The sequence below is a fragment of the Dromiciops gliroides genome, chromosome 5 (assembly GCF_019393635.1).
Source record: "Dromiciops gliroides isolate mDroGli1 chromosome 5, mDroGli1.pri, whole genome shotgun sequence".
Taxonomy (NCBI): Eukaryota; Metazoa; Chordata; class Mammalia; order Microbiotheria; family Microbiotheriidae; genus Dromiciops; species Dromiciops gliroides.
The window spans coordinates 218,561,635-218,582,801 of record NC_057865.1 but is presented as its reverse complement, the minus strand read 5'-3'; the positions used below and the strand labels follow the sequence as shown (position 1 = coordinate 218,582,801).

Below are 21,167 nucleotides of genomic sequence, written 5' to 3'. Positions count from 1 at the left end.
TGACCTCTCCTCCCTCCCTTCCCAAATCCAATTGGCTAACATCTCATTTCCCAGACCCAAACCAGAACTCAAGAACTGGGATAGTCAAGCAACAGACACACACCAAGACGAACTTCCCTTGTACAGTAAAAAGGGTAATTTTTATTATGTTTCCTTTTGGCTTATGATAGTGATGTCTTTGATCGCACCTGCCTTAGAGCAGCATCGGTCTCCATGCAGTCACTAATACACTCATCTTTCGCTATTGGTCTTTTACAGGCTTACAGTTGTTTCGGCAGAAAAAGAAAAGGACTTTGGGTGAAGTGACCCCAGGGGTTCTGCCTTGGGGTCTCTGCTTCCTTCTCCTACATGGACTCCCCATGCCAAACAGGGTGCATTCAGCAAGGATTGAGCGCAGCTCATCCGGATTTGATCTGTTTTTATACCCTTCCCCTAACTCCCATCTTGCCCTCTGCTTGGAATTCCTCAAGAGCAACCACAGTTGGAAGGAAAGAAGGGAAGGGGGTGGGGCATAGGTGGTATGAATCCACCAACAACCGCAACGTCTGATGCTGCTGCTCATGGCTTTGGCTTGGCTTTTTAAATGGACAGCATCGTGTGTCTGTTTGCTTTTTTGTCCTCTTTTAAAGGTGGATTTCCAAGTATAAATACTGCACCAAGGACCTGGCTACAAAAAATAAATATTTATATTATATTTATATATCTATATATATATATATATGCGCGCAGTGGTACTGTGGATGCTGCTGCTTTCCTGATTGGCATTTTTAGTTTTTGGCAAAGTATTGCCACTCTCCTGCCCAGGGAAGACATACAAAAGTGTCAGTAGTAATTCTTTCAGTTCAGTGCCCATTCTCTGTGGGTGTAAACTGCTGGTGATGGTGTCATTTGCTACCAAAAGGAGTGTGGAGTAGGGTGGAGGTGGGTGAGTAGGTAAGAGCAAGGAGGGTCAGAAAAGTTATTATTTCTTTCTTTCTTTCTTTCTTTTTTAACAAGAAAAAAAGATGAAACTTCAAATGACGGTGGGAATGACCTATTCCCTTGGAAGCTGGTGGAGGGATGTCAGATACCAAGGCCCACATGGTACTAAGGAGGAAGCCTGTCAGGTTGGGAATGGGGAATTTGGGCAAGGGGGAAAAAAAGAGTCAAATTTCAGGAAAAAAAAATCTCATGATTACGCTCTAGTAGCTCAATGACATCATTAGCGTGAGCACTCCATGTACCTGCCATGCTGGATATTACAGCTCTGTTGCCCATCTCAAGACCTAAAAACAATTATGAAGTTTAGCCAAATCTTGCATAGAAGTGGTTAGAATTTATTGCACATTGGAACAAAAATAAACTTCTTTTTTTTTTGTAATTTTGGAAAAGACCATTAGCAATAAAAAATTTTTTTGTCTGTCTGGTTTGGGGATGTACATTGGCTGACAGCATCTAAGACCTAAGAAGAAAGAAAAGTATAAAAAATAAAAAGAAACATGACAATGGCATAAGCCAGAAGCCATTTCCTATTTAATTTAGTTAATCTTTTGTATTTACAAAAGGCATGCCAGTAAAGTAAACTGATGATATATTACAGTATTTATAATTCTCTTAAAAAGTTTCACCGCATGTCTCAGCTTTTGTTTTGTGCTGTTTACAATGGAGCCTGTACATATGTATGTGACTATACAACCTAGCAGTTGGTAGGGAGGGTAACTGGCGGATAAAAATGACTTCCCCTTCTTATGTCTGGTATTGTATGACAGACAGATCTGCGGACGACACTGCAGGAATTGGCCCAAGAGAACTGAATGGAGCTCGCTTGCTCATCACTGAGTCCTGCCTGATGGAGGGCTCTGCCTACTGATTGGCTGTGGTTTGGTCTATGCAAAACAAGCCAGTTAAACTGTGAAATGACAACCTAAGGGCTTCTATTGCAAGGCAGGTTGGTGTCTATGTTTGGGGGGGATCTATTCCCCTTTTTCTGGTTCCACAAGGTTGTATTCGATTTGGTCCACGCTCTCACTCTTTTCTGTTACTGACGCCTGGCTGCAGCATCTCAGTTTGAAAATCAAAAGTCAGCACAATGAGAAACCATGGGACTGAAACATTCTTTCCTTAAACAGGAAATGGAAAGGGATGTTTTTTTGTTTTGTTTTGTTTTTTGAGGGGGAATTCATTCTATGGGTAAGGGAACCCTGCCCTGCAATCACACACCAGTGGAAACGGACAGCGGGAATACAGAGCTAACTAAAAGTACAACAAAACTGGCAGAAACCAAATGTGTGGGGAGAAGTTAGAGCTTCCTGGAGTATGATTGTGAAATCCCTTTCTCACTGAGAGCACTACAGAGAAGAAACCAAATGAAATTAGGTGAAAAGGTGGCTCCAGCTCCACCTCGGGACTTTTCAACTACAGCCATACCACAAAAGTCTACCCGGTTCCGGGGAGGTCAGTGAGAACCCCTGTCTGGTGGAAAAGGTTATGGAAGCAAAGAAAAGGTCATGCAGAGAGCCAGGCTGTAAATACCACCCCACTGCAGAAGAGCCAAAAGACCAGGATAGAATGTCTGAACCCCCTCTTCTCCCACTTCCTCCATCCAGAGAAAGCAAGAATGCAGAAGGACATGATGCTAAAGGGAAGTGAGTATTCCTTAACCCCCAACCAGAGGTTGGTTCAAGTTCCCCAGAATACCAAGAGATAGCATGCTACCTTCCATAGCACTCATCTCTCTCCAAAATAATGCCTATTCTCTCCAGTGCGAAGGCTGAATAATCATCAGAAATATTGCAAGATACAAGTGAACTGGTTTTGATTGTTTCTGTGAGCCCTAGGATTTGGTTTTATGGTGATGTTCTTAATACAAGCCATTCGGTATCAGGATCCCCATAGAGCAGCATTTAGGAGTTCATGTTGGAAATGTGCAACAATGGCTGTATGTCAGAAATGTCTGTTAAACATACAAACAAAAAACGATTTGGTCTGCTTGTCGGTTTGGTTGGTTGGTTGGTTTTGTTTTTTGTTTACCTGGGAAGTGTGTGAAAGACTTTTAAGAATCGATAAGGAATTGTAGTGGGCGTGGACATCTTACCGTTTTCTCCCAATACAGTGGCCGGTGCAGGGCTGGGTCCTGTCCCAAGGATGACCCAGTGCAGTGGACAGGTCATTAGTGTCCTGTGGTGTATGGTTCTCATGCATGACTTCTGATCACAGCATGCCATCATGCAAATCATTTCTACGCATTGAACGAGCACAACGTTTGGAATTGGCCTGAGCAAGTCCTCCTCAGCCTGAAGAAACCTGGTTGTTTTTCCCCACCCATCTCCAAACCACGTGAAGCCCATGTAAAGAAGATGCGGTTAATACCAAAGAAACTGACAATTAAATGACATGGGCTAAATGTGTTTTCTTTTCTTTCTTTTTTTTTAGCTGCTTAACTAATGTAAGAATGCAAATATAGTTTGCATGAACAAACAAACTTTTAAAGTGGTGCTTTCTGCTTCTGAGAATCAACAAAATGAGAAAATAAAACCCATTTGGCTGCGACGGAAATCTGCTGGTCCGGGCAGCCTATTCACTGTGTCCTGTTTTTGTTTCCTCTTGGTTTTGTCCTAAAGTTGCATTGACTGATGTGAAAACATGCAGTAACCACCTGCCCGAGCGTTAAGAAATGTGTGTGTCCATAGAGAAGGGTCCTTTGCCTCTGGCAGGTCACTGCTCAAGACGCGACCTCGTTATATGGGAAGCGGACTATGTCTGGTATAGATCTCTGGGGAAGGGTCTCCACAGCTGTTCTGTACTGACAATAATCAGGAAGTCTGTAAACAATCTTTCACTTTCAAGTTTTAAATCTGTACAATATATAATTTTTTGCTTTTCCTCTAACACTTGGATTCCCTGACCTCTTTTTGTCTTTTGGCTCTTTCCCTTCTTCCTTCCTCTGCGCGCTCTTGTTTCTCCTTTTCAGGCTTAGTTACACTGTCATAGGATGGGAGGGAGGCTGTAGAAGGGGTCCCCTCTTTCTTCTCCTGGTGCGTGACCCCGTTCTCCAGCTTATTGGAGGTTAGCTTTCGGCTGATGAAGCCTCGTCTGGCTAAATGTCCCCGATAGGCGCGCTGAAGGACCACTGCGGACACATCTTCCTGCTTGCGCCGCAGTGTGGTGGTGATGGGCTCATAAGACATTTTGGAAGGATTGGATGCTACGAATCTCTCTTCCATCTGCTGCCGGAGGACATCCAGCTCTCCGCTGTCCCCAAGGACCCTCTTGGTAAAGGCAAAAAGAATGTCTAGGCAGTGGATGCGATCCCCACTTACCATTGGCAGATCCATAGCAATGAGCTCAATGGTGTTGGGCTTTGGGACGCGAAGCGGGTGCTCTAGAGCATCGGCAAAGTCTGCCAGTTTACAATACTCAATGAATTGGGTGGCATCGGGGTCAAACTTCTCCCAGATCTCGTAGAAGGTCTCAAAGTCGTCCTCACTCAGAGGGTCTGCACTCTCCTCTGTGGCCACACTGAAGTTCTCCAAGATGATGGCAATATACATATTTACCACAATTAGGAAGGAGATGATGATGTAGCTGACAAAGAAGAAGATCCCTACTGAAGGGTTCCCACAGTCCCCCTTAAAGCCACTGCCTGGGTGCTCCTTGTCCAGGCTACAGTCAGGCGGGCGGTTCAGTATGGGCAGCAGGAGACCATCCCAGCCGGCTGAGGTGGTGATTTGAAACAGGCAGATCATGCTATTGCCAAACGTCTCAAAGTTGAACATGTCGTCAATGCCAGCTTCGTGTTTGACGTAGGCAAAGTTAGACATCCCAAAGATGGAGAAGATGAACATGACCAAGAAGAGCAAAAGGCCAATATTGAAAAGGGCTGGCAAGGACATCATTAAGGCAAAGAGGAGGGTACGGATCCCTTTGGCTCCTTTGATAAGACGCAAGATGCGTCCGATTCGGGCCAATCGGATGACTCGGAATAGAGTCGGGGACACAAAATATTTCTCTATTATATCAGCTAGGAACATTCCTAGGGAAAAAGAGTAGAAGAAGACAAGTCATAATATGGACACACGCTGGTCCTAATCACCCTGCTCAGGTTCCTTTGGTCCCGAGGAAACCATGGAGTATAAGCTATCTTACCAGCCCATTTTCCTCCTGCCAGGGATGGGTTTCCTTAGAAAAGAATAATACCCAACTTCTTATAGGATAAAAATGAGAGGACCACTACATTAAATCTGTAAAGTGCTTTTCCTATGAGGAGTTTGAAACAAATCTCAAGTTCACTCCCTTCTTCACATTGACAACATCCTTGAGAGACAAGGAAAGGACACCTGGAAATGAAATGGCATCCCTGAGGTTCCAAGGGCAAAGTCCTACATAGACTAGATTCTCGTAACTAAGGTCTCAACATGGTGCCACAGTTAAAAGTAAAAAAATGCCCACATGTTGTCAAAAGACACAAATGGGCTGATAAAATGTATAGGCCAGGTCTTCCCGTGATGTTCAGCCTGGGTAAAACCCTGACTAGAATTCTCTATTGGTCTCCATAACTCAAGGGCAATGGTAGAGAAGTTAGAAGGGGAGAGAGAAGAAAAGTATGATGGAGGAAAACCTGGAATATAAAACTTGCATGGGAAAATCAGTTTCTGAAAAGCTTTCTCACAGAACCTGATAAGTTATTTTCTATCTATTCTAAGGAAAAGGTTTCACCTGGGACACGAGAGGGTCTATATCAGGACAACTCTACCAAAAAACTCAATATTGAAATGTCTTAATGAGGCCTTCCCAGAGAGGATTACAAACAAGAGAACTTTCTCTTTTGGGAATGTCCGGGGGAAAGGAGATGAATTGAGTGGCCTCTCCTGCCTTCATGTAGCCTAAGCATTCTGTGAAGCACAGAAGAAATCTGGGGGTGATCTAAGTCTAACAAGGAATAATCTCACTGCCTGTACCTCAAATCCAAGATTTCTCCTGAACTTTTTTTTTACCTTGGGTTACTCTGTACTTTGCTACTATGTAGTGCCTATGGGGCTTACATGGTGTCTGGTCATCAGGAGTCAGTTCAGATTGGATTTTTCTTTTCAGGGAAGAGAGAGGCAAACATTGGAGAAGCAAGCTCGTTTTGGGGTTATTGGAGGAGACAGACAAAGAATTACAGCACTCGCTGCTGTTCCCAAGATGGTATTACCTGTACTTGGAGCTACCAGGAGAGGATGAGATAAGCAAAAATGATCAATAGTCCCAAAGGGGATGGGATAAGGAATGATAGCAAATAGTCCTGACTCATAAATCAGCCCCTCTTTTCTCAACCCCCAAATGTCTTCTGGATTCAGTCTCACTCTGTCTACCAGGATTCAGGGCCAAATTTGAACTGAACCAAAGTAGCTTCTCCATCTTGTTCTAGTGAAAGCCTCCAGTCATGGGACAATATACTCAGTTCACGCCATCCTACGGCTTCTTATACTTCAAATGTTAGCATAAAGCCACCTATTCCAGGACATTTTTTATTCTTGGATTTTCCTTAACATACTTTATTTTAATTTTTTTTCTTGGGCGGGGCAATGAGGGGTAAGTGACTTGCCCAGGGTCACACAGCTAGTATGTGTCAAGTGTCTGAGGCTGGATTTGAACTCAGGTCCTCCTGAATTCGGGGCCTATGCTTTATTCACTGCACCCCCTAGCTGCCCCTGACCTTACCATACTTTAAACCTAAAAATCCCAGGCTAAGTTTTTTTCCTCTTCATACTTTCCTCATTATTTTAAGCAAACGTGTCTATAATGTCAGACTGTTATGTTCTTTGAGAGCAAGAACCAAGTCTAACCTTTTCCTTCTACCTGAAGCCTAACACATAGCTCAGCCATCTCTCTCATTGATGCTCATGAGTTACTTGGTTTCTGAGCTGGGAGGGTGACCCAGCCTGCCCCCAAACGCCAGAAGCCCTCCCATCTCGGTCCCTCTGGCTCACCAACGATAGAGAGGATGACGACCACAAAGTCAAAGATGTTCCAGCCAATGGTAAAATAGTAGTGCCGCAAAGCGAACATCTTGAGCACACACTCGCATGTGAAGAATATGACAAAGACCAGATTGATCCAGTAGAGTATGTTCTCCATCTGCTTGCTCTGAGTGTCTGTCTCCACCATCATTGTCACCATGTTGAGGCAAATGAGCATCATGATCACGATGTCAAAGGCTTGTTGAGTTACAAAATCAAAGACGACACCTTGGATGTTGTTCTGAGGAAATAGATAGAGGAAGAAGGAAGAACACGGATTGAGAAGGACTTCCTCAAGCAAAGGAAGCATCTGACTAAGAGATGAAGTACTGATCACCCTACTCTAACCCAACAACTCGTTTGCTCTGGCATCCTGCTAGAAGCAGAGGTTGCCCTGTCTTACAAAGAAGCTTCTAAAAATGTTTGGCTACAAAAACTTCATTGGTACCCACTGATTCTTCATATTTCCCAATGTCCCAAGAAGAACTTCAGAGCTGGAAGGGACTTCAGTGGTCACCTAGTCCAAGCCACACCTGAAAAGAATCCCCACTACAACCAACCCAACGAATTGTCCTCCAGCCTTTGCTTGAAGACTTTTAGTGAGAACTTCTGAGGCAGCCAGTCTGACTGGCTTAGCCTTTCCAGTTCTCATGAGTGTTCTCATGTGCTCCTTAAGGCCCCTTCTCTAGGTTAACCTTCAAAGTACCCTCACATAGCACTGACATGGGAGTCTTCTTCCCATTCTGCATGTCTGCCCCGTCTGGCCACTCTCCAGCTATTCCGTCATCCTCCTTGCCCCTGTCTCACAGCATCTGAGTTGGAAGGACCCTCAGAGTCCATCCAGTCCAGTCTGTACCTGAACAAAAGTTCCCTTTACAAGAGGCCCAGCAAGTGGTCATCAACCTTCTACCTAAAGACTGCTAGTGAAGGACAACCCGCTACCTCCCAAGGCGGCCCCTTTTGTTGTTTGCACAATTGCAGGCTGTTAGGAAGTTTTCCTTTCACTGAGTTGAAATCTGGGTCTCTAACTTCTGCCCTTTGCTTCTAGGCCTACTCCCTGGGGCCAAGCAGAGCTAGTCCCATCTTTCTTCCACATGATAGCCCTTCAAATATTTAAAGTGGTCATCAAGTCCTCACTAAGTCATCTCCAGGCCCTTCAAGGGGTCCTTCTTCAGCACTATCTTTATTCTCTTCTCCATCTTGTTAATGTCCTTTCTTTTTTTTATTTTCTTTCTTTCTTTCTTTCTTTCTTTCTTTCTTTCTTTCTTTCTTTCTTTCTTTCTTTCTTTCTTTCTTTCTTTCTTTCTTTCTTTCTTTCTTTCTTTCTTTCTTTTTTGATGTGGGGCAATGAGGGTTAAGTGACTTGCCCAGGGTCACACAGCTAGTAAATGTCAAGTGTCTGAGGCCGGATTTGAACTCAGGTCCTCCTGAATCCAGGGCCGGTGCTCTATCCACTGCCTCCTTGTTAATGTCCTTTCAAAAATGTGGCTCCAAGAATCTAATGCTAAATCTCTAGAAGTTGTGCTCTCAGGGAAGACAGCAGCGGGACTCCTGCTTCCTTGGGCCTGGATACTCAGCACTCTTAGTGAAGTTTGAGGTAACATTAGTGATTTGAATTTGCACAAGCATCCACCTAAAGAAAATACAGATTCTGGTTTCTTCTCTCTTATCACCTCAAGACACAAATTTCCAACACAAGTTGGGGGGGAGGGAGGGAGGAGAGAAGAAAATGAGCTAAAAATAATCTTTCTGATCAAGGTGGGCAGAGGTCTTCCTGGTCTTCTTTCTATGGACCTATTCGCAGAATCAGGTTTTTAAATGTACAAAATACATAGGATTGCAAAGGAAACTAATTCTACTGACATTTCATTGTTAAAGTTTTTTTTTTTAAACAAACAAGTTCATGGATCCCAGGTTAAGAACTCCTGTTTTGGATGCTGCCTAGAAGAAAGGAAAAACTTGGGGCTGCTGGCTGATACCCCTTTTCCACATTCTTTTTTTATTTTTTTAAATTCCAAGTTCCAAATTGCTGGGTGATCTCTTTTCCCAGCACAAGCAGGTTATCTGTCTCCTGCTATAGAACCAGTTCAGCAACCTATCAACGAAGTGGAGGGGGCACTTGTTGGAGGAAGAGCAACATGGGAAGTCTTGGCTGTGGTGCGTCTTTTCTTAGCTGTTATTTGCCAAATGATCCTACCCAAGAAATCAACTCATGCCAAGTGCTTTCATTCGGGGGGCGGGGCAATGAGGGTTAAGTGACTTTCCCAGGGCCACACAACTAGTAAGTCAAGTGTCTGGGGCCAGATTTCAACTCAGGTCCTCCTGAATCCAGGGCTGCTGCTTTATCTACTGCACTACCTAGCTGCCCCCAAGGGCTTTCATTTGAACCAGCAGAGACCTAAGCTAGCTTTCTGTTCTACTGCTCTCTCTGACCCTCCCAAATGGCTGGACATAGACTCTCTGCTAATTTCAAGTTACAGCCTGGATCGAGAAACACTTGCTTCATGGAGAAAGGCTGAGAAGACAGTAACTAAAAGATGTATTTTTGGATTCATTCTCCATGCCAGTTCTTGTTCATTTAAACCTCTGGTCTCACCAGGCTTTTTGCCAGTTACTGTTAACATGACAACCCTTTGCTCCTTCGTCGTATTACACCAGCCACTAATGAAAGGCCCGGAGTTGTTGTTACTCTCCTTACCCACCGATCTTCTGGATGGTGTGGTTCAGTAAGGAAGAGAGCACAGGCGAGAAATCCTGTACTCTTTTCCTTGCTATCCTTGCTAGGATATTTCTTTTTCCAACCTGCATTGCCATCTTGCCCACAGCTCTAAGAATACACTTACAAGGGGCCTGGGGATGGGTTTCTGGGGTTTCTTGGAGCCCAACTTCTTCATGGCATTGTAGTATTTTTTCTGTTCTTCTGTCATAAAGATGTCTTGACCTCCAAAGTAAAGGAAGGAAAGAGAGGAAGAGCCATTACAACTTGTGCTCAAATACTTGTCTTTTTATTCTTCCACTCTGAATCTCCTCCCAGTGGAGTTCTAAGGGACAAGGTAAGAGGGAGGTCGATTTTGTTTAGGGAAAACCTGGGGATCTAGCTCCATCTGCCCTTCACTTGAGTTTTCTCAGATCCAACTTAGAGAAGACCCAATCCACTGTGTGGCTACTGAGTCCTTCCAGTCACTAGGTGGGTAGGGGAAAGTCCCAATCTTCCTGGAGACTGACAAGCCTTCTTTATACTGAGTACCTACTCTTAAGAGAGTAATGACTTTTTGTTTTTGTTTTTGTGGGGCAATAGGGGTTAAGTGACTTGCCCAGGGTCACACAGCTAGTAAGTGTCAAGTGTCTGAGGCTGAATTTGAACTCAGGTCCTCCCGAATCCAGGGCCAGTGCTTTATCCACTGTGCCACCTAGCTGCCCTTGGGTAATAACTTTTTAAATAAATACAAATGTTTTTACAACCACATAAGTATATCCCAGACATGCCACCTCTTCTAAGAGGTACGGAGAATAAAAAGTAAAAGCCCACAAAAACATAAGGCATTCTAAAGTTATAAGACTTTCAAATCTTATTTCAGGTAATATTTAATACCTCCCAAAATCAATTTTAACAAAATAGATTAGAGAATCCCTAGGAATTCTTTTAGTTGCAGCTGGCTTATAAAATGAATGACAGTCTGCTATATAAGCCTGAAATAGGTCCGTAGTTAGCAAGAATAAATGAAATGCCTCAAATTACAGCAATTCACAGTGCTTGGCACATAGCAGGTGCTTAATAAATACTCATTGATTGATTGAGTCCTATTTGCTATTCCTCTCCTATCACCCTTAAAACAACAACAACCACCACCAGAAGGACTCTCTTTGGTTCTGACTTCTAGACAATAAGATACTAAGTAATTAAGGTGCTCAAGAGCTGACAAGAAGAGGGAGGAAAACAGAAAACTTGGATAATCGGCATGCTGCATAATTAGCCCCTGAAACACCAAAAAATGAGTGTTAGTGACAAGGCCAGTGAATAGGGAGCTGAAAAAGAGAGAAAAAGGGGAGGCTGTCACAGAAGGGCTTTCTGTCCTAGACTGGGGTTGGCCTACATGACCTCTGATCTCCTTCCCTTCCAACTCCCAGGTTCTAGGATTCTGTGAGTCAGAAGAAGCTCCACTGGTGGGGGCCCCATGTTACCCTGAGCACAGGGGGAGCAGGCTGGGGGCCCGGAAGGGAGGAGGGAAGACCTATCTTTTTCTTTTGTTGATTGAAGTTGTCAATGATGACACCAATGAACAGGTTCAGGGTGAAGAAGGAGCCGAAGATGATGAAGATGACAAAGTAGATGTACATATAGATATTATCTTCATATTTAGGTTGTTCTTCAGGCTGCCATGAGACAGGAGAAAAAAAATTCCAAAGTCAGGTTCCCCTCAGAAGTGTGTGTGTGTGTGTGTGTGTGTGTGTGTGTGTTGGAGGGATTGTTATGTATGAAAAACAGCAACCCCTGTGTCCTACCCCTGGTCATTCCTGCTGTGGTGGGGGACACTGCACATTGCTCATTCTCTCTCGATGTTGAACATGGAAGAAAACCTTCTGCTTCTCATGAGACTGGCTCTAGAGTTCTGGGGATAAAATGGACCTCTCCCAACCAAACCTTGCATGGACAAAAGGGGATCTCTCGAGGGAGACACGCTGCTCTGCTGGGAATGGAATTGTGCAGGGGCCCCGGATGTCAGCACCCCATCTGGGCTAAGCAGTAATCAACATCTGGAGCTCTAGGAGTGATTAATCACCTAGGGGAGGGATGGACTTTTGGGGGGAAACCAGGATAAACATGGAATGTAGCAAATGCCCCAGGACACCAATCCCAAACATTTTCAGAAACACTTCCTCAGACTAAATTCACCTTCTCCCCCCTCTTGCTTTCTGTCCAAACCAAGAGGGGACATGTTATATCACCTCACCCTTACCTTTCGGGAATCCACAGCTGCATACATGATGTCCATCCAGCCTTTGAAGGTTGCCTGACAAATAAAGACCATCATTAGATGGTACAGGCAGCAGCCCGGCCTGCTTTGGTTTTGGTTTTTGTGGGGCAATGAGGGTTAAGTGACTTGCCCAGGGTCACACAGCTAGTAAGTGTCAAGTGTCTGAGGCCGGATTTGAACTCAGATCCTTCTGAATCCAGGGTGGGTGCCTTATCCACTGTGCCAGCTAGCTGTCCCCTGGCCTGCTTTGGGATGGGGGAGGAGGGACAAGCAGAAGTGCCATGACTTAGGAAATTCCCCAACGGGCTTGAGTCTCAGGGAGCATTCAGGAGGGAAGAGGCTTTTGCTCTGTGGGAATCCAGGTACATTCTGGCTTGGACACAGCATTTCCCAACTATTTGTTTATACAGTCCCCTCCTCTGGGAACTTTGTTCAAGTCATTGAATACAACCAAAGATGGCCTGGGAAAGACCTATACTGACACATGAGAGAGGAATAGATGTTTCATGAGGTCTAAAACTTAGACAAAAGAGGGAATTTGCTCAAATAAAGAGAGCCTACAAACTTGGCTCCAGTGAAGCCAATAGGATGGGGTCACAGGGTTGTGCCAATGGATGTGGGGCAATGAGGATTAAGTGACTTGCTCAAGGTCACAAGCTAGTAAGGGTCAAGTGTCTGATACCGGATTTGAACTCAGGTCCTCCTGAATCCAGGGCTGGTGCTTTATCCACTGCGCCACCTAGCTGCCCCCTCTGGTCAAAATCTAAGCTAGTTATGAGACAGGGTTAAGAGGTTGGGGGGCAGGAAGAAAACCAGGTATGGTAGAATGATATCCTGTAGTAAATTCTGTAGAATTTTATGTAGTAATGGAAAAATCATCTCTTTCTCTATACACACATATCTATAAGCATATATCACATATTACATACACACACATATCTAATATATATCCATTCTGTATCAAGGCAGTCTTCCCTAGAGTTGCAGTGACCTTCCTCTGGTGCTAAGTATGAAGCTGAGTTTGAGTGACAGTTCCAGAACACTACCATATGCAAGGACACTGTCTTTGTAATTTTCCACTCTAGGCATATATCTGCACAAGTTATGCATGACCTTAATACAAGTGATTATGTATACTAGGATCTGTCTCCAACTCCACTGCCCCTGCTGGATCTGACTTGCTTCTTGCCAGCCCAGTATGAATAGGCAGCCTTGCCTTTCCCTCTTTAAACCACCATTTTGTTATTCCTCTGTCCATTTTTTTTTTAGCAGTTGCCAAACAGAAGAATGTTGCTGAGCTGTGAGAGAAGAATTTCTTTAAATAAGATATTGAATGTTAGAAGCTTCTTTAGGAATTACCACTATCTGACATTTACATTTGTAGCTCACGTTAAGGTTTTCAAAGCCCTTTACATACAATTGTCTCATTGGATTCCCTCAACAAACATTTGAGGAAATAATTCAAATTACTGAATTTTACATTTTATGGAAAAGGAAAGTGAAGGCTGGAGAGGTTACAGAACTTGCTCCGGGTCACACTAATAGGTATCACAGGCCAGATTTGAACCCAGGTCTCTCATGAGTCTAAGTTCAGAGCTCTTTCCATTATACCATACTTGCAAAGAGAGAATTAGGGTGTTTGCTGTGGGGGGAGGGGAGGCTTTAGAAATCATAAAATTAGCTTGGGCCTTTGACCTAAGCAAAGTCATTTGTGACCTTGGCTTGCAAGGTCATGCAATCATGCAAGGGATGGCACCAGGCAGCGATATCTGGGGGTTGAGGAATATTACAACTTACCACCTGGAGAAGAGCCAGATATCCTGCCCCGACATTGTCAAAGTTGATCTTCACATTCTTCCACCTGATCTCAGTGGAGTTCCCATCCATAAGCGCTTCGCAGTCTGATTTGTTGTTAACTTCCTCTATCTCAAAGCGGTACTCTGAGGTCTCATTGAAGCAGTAGTGGTACTTCCCTGCAAACAGGTTCACCCCCATGATGCTAAAAATCAGCCAGAAGATCAGGCACACCAACAGAACATTCATGATGGAGGGGATGGCACCAACCAGGGCATTCACCACCACCTGCATTGGAAAGGGGAGAAAGCTTAGACATGGAGGGAGGCTTCCAAGGGCACATTTCCTCATTTCCAGGAGGGGAATGATATTGTGTGGCTTAGACTGGTCGGTCAGGAGGCTGTCATGTTCTCTTTTGGACAGTTCCACAGGAAGGATCAAATCTATTCAGGCCTGTGAACTGTATTTCAGGAGGATTTCAATGAAATGGGCCAAAATTTCAGTGCCAATAAATCCTCCAGCCCAAGTTGTCCCAAGACTTCTGTCCTAGGCAGCAACTTATTAGGTCGTCCTCCCCAATCCCATATTCTTTGTAAAATATGGCCAGATCCGCGGAGTCCCGGGGCAACATCAAGCTTCCCAGCTGCCTTTAACAAACATTCCCCCACTGCAAAACAAGGTACGATCACTCAAGATCAACCAGAGAACTGCCCTTTGAAGATAACAGTGAGTCAGTGAACAATACATAGAGTCTTTTTGTGACTAGGCAAGACCAGTTATCTTGTTTCAGGCAATAGCTGAGCATGCATATTTTGCAGGCTCAAGGAAAAAAGCTATATTCCCTCTACCGAACAGAGTCAAATGAAATTGGAACCATGTGCTTTTCACTTAGGCTCTTTCTCCTTCATGGTTTCTGAAAGCTGCCCAGCCTTTGGTTCATTAGGCAGTATACAGCCTGCCCTGTCTGATGCTGATGCCCCTTTGCTGGGTCCAAGCTTGACTCGCTTCTTCAATCTCATTTTAAAATGCCATCAAAACCCTCAAAGGAGTGTCTAATCAAAAAAAGGGCACTTGTTGGGGACCAGTGATTGTAACACCAAAAATCAGAAACAAGGAAATAATCATTACTTTGTAGCTCCTAGGTCCCTTTTTGGGGGTTCACAATGTAGGTGATGAAAATGACTAAAAGTGATATAGCACTTGAAAATTTGTAAAGTAGCTGGTTATTATTTCTACTTTTTATGCCACTTTACAGGATTTCAAAACACTTTAAAAAACAAGTCATATAGTAAGAAAAAAAAATACTCTGCTAGTACTCAGGGAGACCTAGACTTGTCTCTATCCAGTACTAGTTATTACTCAAGAAGATCTGAGTTCAAATCTGGCCTCTGACACTTACAAGCTGGGTGACCCTGGGCAAGCCACTTCACCTCTGTTTGCTTCAATTTCCTCATCTGTAAAATGGGAACAATAATGGCATCTACCTCCCAGGGTTGCTGTGAGGATCAAATGAGATAATAATCGAAAATCGCTTAGCACTGTGCTTGGCGCATAGTAAGTGCTATGGAAATGTTAGCCATCATCATCATCATAACAGGAATGAATTGCTTTTCCTAGTTCTCCCTTAAAGGAAATGTAACCAGTTGCTCACAGTACAGATAAACTCAGTGTGATTTGTCTTCAGTTACCAAACACAAGAAGGATGTCAGTGATTTTGACATCTTGTCTTGATCTTGTCTTGAACCTCTGGACTAGGCTTCCTTTCTTTCTTATCTCCACAGACTGTATTGTCACTCTGCAGAATACAGGGCTGAGAAGGGCCATCTGCTCTTTCCAGGGGAGGAGGAATATCCTCCTTCTATCACAACTGGTGGACCTGGTCTTCCTATTACAATATGAGTTGTAGTTGTCTCCAATTTATGCTCTCTGAATTGTTTGGGAGGTGAATATCTCTTTGCTTTCTGATCAGAGAATCTCTCCAAGATCCACTAGTTCAGTCATTTGAATCCCATTGGTATAAAATTGTCAAATTAGTCTAGCTCGAGAAAGCCTAGATAATTAAAATCCACAGACAACGTGCAAATCTCATTTTGACCAAAAGCTTCAATTTCCCCCCTCACTAAAATCTCCTCTCTTCTTTTTAAAATAAGAACAGCTAACAAATTATAAAATGGGTTTGATTTCAGTTTCACCTCCTCTTCCTCCTGCCCCTGCTCACCTTTTGTCAGAGGAATGACCAAGCAGGAAATAAGCAAAAGAAGAAACAGAAAAAAAGAGGGGGGAGGATTGAGGGGGCTGGATATTTCCCACATGGACTAATCAGCCCCATAGCTATCCTGGGAATAAGCTGCATAAAGATTCCAGAGTTTGACTTCAGGGCCCAATTCAGAGCCTTGCAGCTGGTGTACAAGAACACAGCACTCTGATATAGAGAACCTGACAAATCTGCATGAAGTACGCCTGAGCAGAAGGTTACGAAAGCCAAACATGTTGCTTTTAAAACTGGATTAGGAGACTTCTTCTTCCAGGAAGACTCCCCTGACTCATCTTTAACCTAGGCTAATTTATACAAGTGTATACAGGCAAGGACCCTATTACCTGGGGATGTGTCACAGCTGAACAAGTTCAAAGAATGGAAGAAGTTTGGGCCAATTCGTTAATTGATTTTCAGGTCATGCTTATGTTTTAATGGCTAATTATTATTATTATTATTATTATTATTTTGCTTATAGGACTTAGAGCTGGAAGAGACTTTTGAGATCATCTAATCTACCACTCATTGTAGAGATGAGGAAACTGAGGCCCAGAGAGAAGTGACTTGCCCATGTTTATACAGGGAGTCAAATCTAGGTCCTTTCACTCCAAATCTAGGGCTTTCCCCACTATGCCAGGCTGCTTCTTATATTACAAAATCTTTTCTCTTTGATTGGAGGCATGAAAGACATGGGTGGACCGGAATGAAATTCAAATATGAATGTACTATGTAAACACACTCATCTATTGGCACTTGCACTTATTGGCACGCTCATTTACTGGCAATTAGGGAAGCCATTTCATTTTCAAATTAGCTTCATGAATAGAAGAGCAAATACAAATAGAATTCATGAATTTGTTCATTGTTTTTCTCCATTCTGTAATTAGCTGTCAAGCCATATACATACAGAGATGATATTGTCTGTCTCACTGTATTACACTAATACATTAGCTCTTTTTTTTTTGGTCGGGGCAGTGGGGTTAAGTGACTTGCCCAAGGTCACACAGCTAGTAAGTGTCAAGTGTCTGAGGCCGGATTTGAACTCAGGAACTCCTGAATCCAGGGCCGGTGCTTTATCCACTGCGCCACCTAGCCACCCCCTACATTAGCTCTTAATGGGCAGAGAACTATGTTGATTTCTCATTCCAGTTTCCTAGTCCACAGGATCTGGTACAGTGTGGGGACAGGACAAATGTTAATCCATATTCTTCTGCTGGGATCAATGAATTAGGCACTAAAATATATTAGAAATTTTATTTCCTAAAACTTCCTCTGTGGGCCATCCAGCCTTTGGTTCAATGAAAGTAGTCTGTCTTTACATAGGCATTCATTCTCATTTCTTATAAACTTGTCTAGATGTGGATAGTATTATCAACGATGATTAGCCAAAACTAGACTACAGACAGTCATCTTATCTAGCTGATGAAAGCACAATGAAATGTGGACAGATTATATTCAACTGATGAGATTAAATCCCAACGTAGGGCACTGTTCTAAAATCCTTTTCTGTAACCTCTCCATGGTACTTAGCACATTGTGGATGCTCAATAAATACATCAAATCTGGCAATCAATTTTTAACATCTGGCAGAGGGAACATGGCTTTCCAGTGCAGATTGTGCATTGACAACTAACAAAAATACATGCATGTGTCATAGCATTATTATTTGATGTCCTCAATAATATAGTAGCATGTCAAGATCTTTAGAATGCAGACTACTATGAAGGAGAGAAAAGCAAAGAACTACACTGCAGATTTCCTTTGCCAATAGCACAAGCATTTCAAATTTCTGGACTTTGGCTTGAAGAAGAGAGAGAGAGAGAAAAAGAAAGAGAGACTGAAGTCAGTTTCCACCAGACGGGGTTGGGGACATCTATTTCCTCTCAAAAATGAAAACGAAGCACAGCTGTTTTGTAAGGGTCAGAGCCCTGATTTAAAGTAGCACAGTGACAGTGGAGCCCATTGGTGGTGAGAGTGTTTGGGTGATGAGATTTAAAGATTTTTCTGGGGGGTGGGAGGATATATTTCAAAGTTCTGGCTTAAAAGGAAAACAAAGGTAAACAAACAAACAAAAAAACAATTCTTGAATAAATTTGATTTTGGAAGTTCCACTTATTACAGATGATGCTTGGCTGAGGGCCTACTGGCTGTATTCAATCTTGGCCCATGGAGGCTGCTTTCTAGGGACCTTCCAGGGGATGGCCAGAGTCCTTCCCATCTTTCCTCCTTCCACAAACACTCTGCCTTGCTCTCAGCACCCCTGTTTATTGCATTAGCCTGACAGATAGTTGTGCAGTGGGAGTGTAGGTTTTTACAAGACACAAGGCCAACTAATCAAATGTTGTGGGGGATACATTTACAACACAATTTTCCTACACTGGATATTTATCATTAAAAGTCCAGCTTTGGGAGAGTCCACAGCCTTGTTTATATCAATTTGGGAGACAACCCAAGCAGGAAGTTTCACTGTCCTAACATTCATTTGAATAGCACCAGTAAGAAGCTTCCTCCAATTCTGACAATCCATTCTGAGCCTTCTGGGCTCACAGCTCTTGCCTGGAAGCTAGCAGGAAGGAAATGCTTGTTTTGGGATGGGGACTGGAACTGTCTGGAGAGGAGGGGAAAGAGGATTGAGGAGGGAGAAAATGGGGGCAGGGCCAATGAAAGAGACCATTCTGCATTCAGATAACTTCTGAATGAGGCAGCTGTTATTGGTTTGAGAGCCAGTGAAGGCTCTTACTCAAGACAGTAAAGTTGAAAAGCCTCTAGGCATTGGGATGTGGGAGAACTAAGGTCTATTATGCAGTCTTCATTAGCTTTCTGTATGTACTACAAATCTAATTCAGGAGAGTCGTTATCTATCAGAGTCTATGGCATTGTGGGTCAACTGGGCAAACGTACGTGTATGCAACATGTGCTGGATTTAAGGATCTACTGTTGGAAGTCTCAGAGCTGGGAAAAGGCTTAAATAGCCTATCACATTGCTGATGTGGTCTTTGTACTGCACTGACATCTCTCGAATAAGCTTGAGCAGCAGGGAGATCATTAACCCTCTGTTCCATGACTGTGAGTCAAGCTGAGAAAAGGGCTCTGGATGCTTAGCCCCTTGCTCTGCTCACTCATTCTCCTTCTTTATAGAGGCTTAGTTCTGAATCATAACACTGAAGCAGAGAAACACATTCTGAAAACTCTCTTATCTTTAGGAGGAAGAAGTGGAATTTCAAGTGGATCAATTCAGACTTTCAGGAGTGGATTCTATTCCAATAAGCCAGTGGAGAACTAAGCTTCCAGAACCTTCCAGGGGTTCATGGCAGATTACAAGATAACTCACACTTAGGAGACCCAACTGTGACTGTGCTACAGTAGGGAAATGAGGTTGTTGCAAATGGTACTTGGCAGGATAAATACAATAAACTCTACAAAGACCCAGTGAAATCTTGAGCTTCCTGTTCCTCTAGAGGTAGGTTCATGGCAAACTAGAACAGTGATTCCAGGACAGGAAGCAAATTCAGAAACCCTGTGCTGGCAGATAGTGTCCCAAGTTTGCTTGCTTCACGGAGACGTACAACTGTTTAATTTTCATTTTTGGATTCCAGAAGGCAAATCCAACCCAAATAGTCTCTTTTGAGATATTCTGAAAATTCTCTACATATCCTCTGGTTTGCTCTCCTGCATGCATTCAACATCTGAATGGAAACATGTCTATTTTTTTTTTGGTCTCATGAAGGGCAATAGACCTCTCTGATATTTGCTGGGCAACAGCTACTGCCCGAAGTCAGTTGTCCCAGTTGTTTTGGTTTTAGAAAATCAAATTAACTTTTTTTTGAGGGGACAATAATTTATTTCAACAACAACCCAAAACCCCCCAGAAAGAGGCACCCAATCAGAGGAGCCTTGTTTTTCTGTTGGCAGGGTGACTACACCTTGCATTGTTTGGACTCGAAAGTGGAGTGCCCAAAAACAAGAGGAAGGAGGCGGTTGAGAGATTTCTGGAGGACTTACTAACGTCCAAGACTTTTGCATGGTGTTTTGTTACTAATTTGACAGTGATAGGACAAGGGTCCATACAGCATGGGAAGAGTGAGGAGGGGGTGAAGAGGAAAGCTTTGCTATCAGACAAAGGCTGCCAGTCCTCATCTGGACTGGGCTGAGAACAACAAGGTGCAATAAGAGGAATTAAATTGGGGGAGGGGGGGAGGGAACCATCCATCTCTTCTCCTGGTCAGGCCGAATTCCACCCAGTCCCCAATTCCACTCCTGTTATTGTGGTTCTAGGCCCTCAGAAACCCCCTCACAGTCAGCGGCTTTGTGAGTGATTCTAGGCCACTGAGCCCTCCAAGGGTTTCCCTACACAGCTCTCTCCTTGAGTGCAGCCTAGACTTTCCAATGAGTCTGTGGGTTAGAATTCCCCTTCTTTGCACCTGGTGATTCTCCCTATTGAGTCAACAGCCCAGAAAGCCGTCTTGAGTGCTAAAGGAAAGCCAGGCCAAATGAGAACAGCCAATGTTAACGTGTTTTGTGAATGGCATGTTGTTGTTGGGAGAGGGGAGGGGCAATATTCATGTGATGAGGCGGCTTAATGCAACTTCCCTTTTTAAGGGGAGGATGCAAGGGAGAAAAAAAAGAGTGGAGGATCAAGTCAGCAGCTGTATCACAAGTTTTTTTAAAATGATCTTTCCACCAGTGTGATCAGTTCTAGCATGCTTAAACAGTTTCCATCGGCATGCAGAAGGATCAGCTGCTCTGAGTATCTTACCCTCATCCCTTCAAAACGTGATAAGGCTCTTAAGGGTCTCAAAGCTCTTAGGGTCCTAAGGGACTTTATGGCACCTAGTTCCGAGTAGCCCAGGGCATTAGCTATAAGGCTGACTAAAGAGACCTACACAGAAACAGAAGAGAAAAAAAAAAGGGAAAAAAAAAGAAAGAAAGAAAGCAGAGGTTCCAGAAGGTTAGAACAAAGCCCCTAGCACTGAGAACACAGACTGGGCCCCCCAGGGTACAGGAAGGTGGGTGGCACCAGCTGCCTACTTCAACTTGACTCAAACGACCTGGAAGGAAAGGTGGTTGAGAGAGGCAGAAGTAAAAAACACACAAAGGGAAGAGAAAAGTGAGAGAAGGCAGCACAAATGGGTCAGAAAGGAAAAAAGAGGGCTGGAGGGGGAG

At 43.7% G+C, this 21,167-nt stretch overlaps 1 protein-coding gene across 5 annotated transcripts in view; it reads right to left on the bottom strand.

Annotated features, from left to right (window-relative positions):
• Window positions 1-121: 121 nt before the first annotated feature.
• Window positions 122-21,167, bottom strand: part of SCN8A (sodium voltage-gated channel alpha subunit 8) — a 199,973-nt gene continuing 178,927 nt past the window's right edge. For 3 of the 5 annotated variants that reach the window (XM_043968390.1, XM_043968391.1, XM_043968394.1), the window contains 7 exons: window positions 20,761-20,883; window positions 13,754-14,038; window positions 11,939-11,992; window positions 11,217-11,354; window positions 9,824-9,928; window positions 6,951-7,221; window positions 122-5,011 (listed from right to left, as the gene is read on the bottom strand). In XM_043968390.1, the coding sequence (XP_043824325.1) occupies window positions 3,864-5,011; window positions 6,951-7,221; window positions 9,824-9,928; window positions 11,217-11,354; window positions 11,939-11,992; window positions 13,754-14,038; window positions 20,761-20,883 (2,124 nt within the window). In that variant the 3' untranslated portion in view covers window positions 122-3,863. The remainder of the gene's footprint in view (window positions 5,012-6,950; window positions 7,222-9,823; window positions 9,929-11,216; window positions 11,355-11,938; window positions 11,993-13,753; window positions 14,039-20,760; window positions 20,884-21,167) is intronic. The other 2 variants (XM_043968392.1, XM_043968393.1) reach the window with 1 other exon arrangement.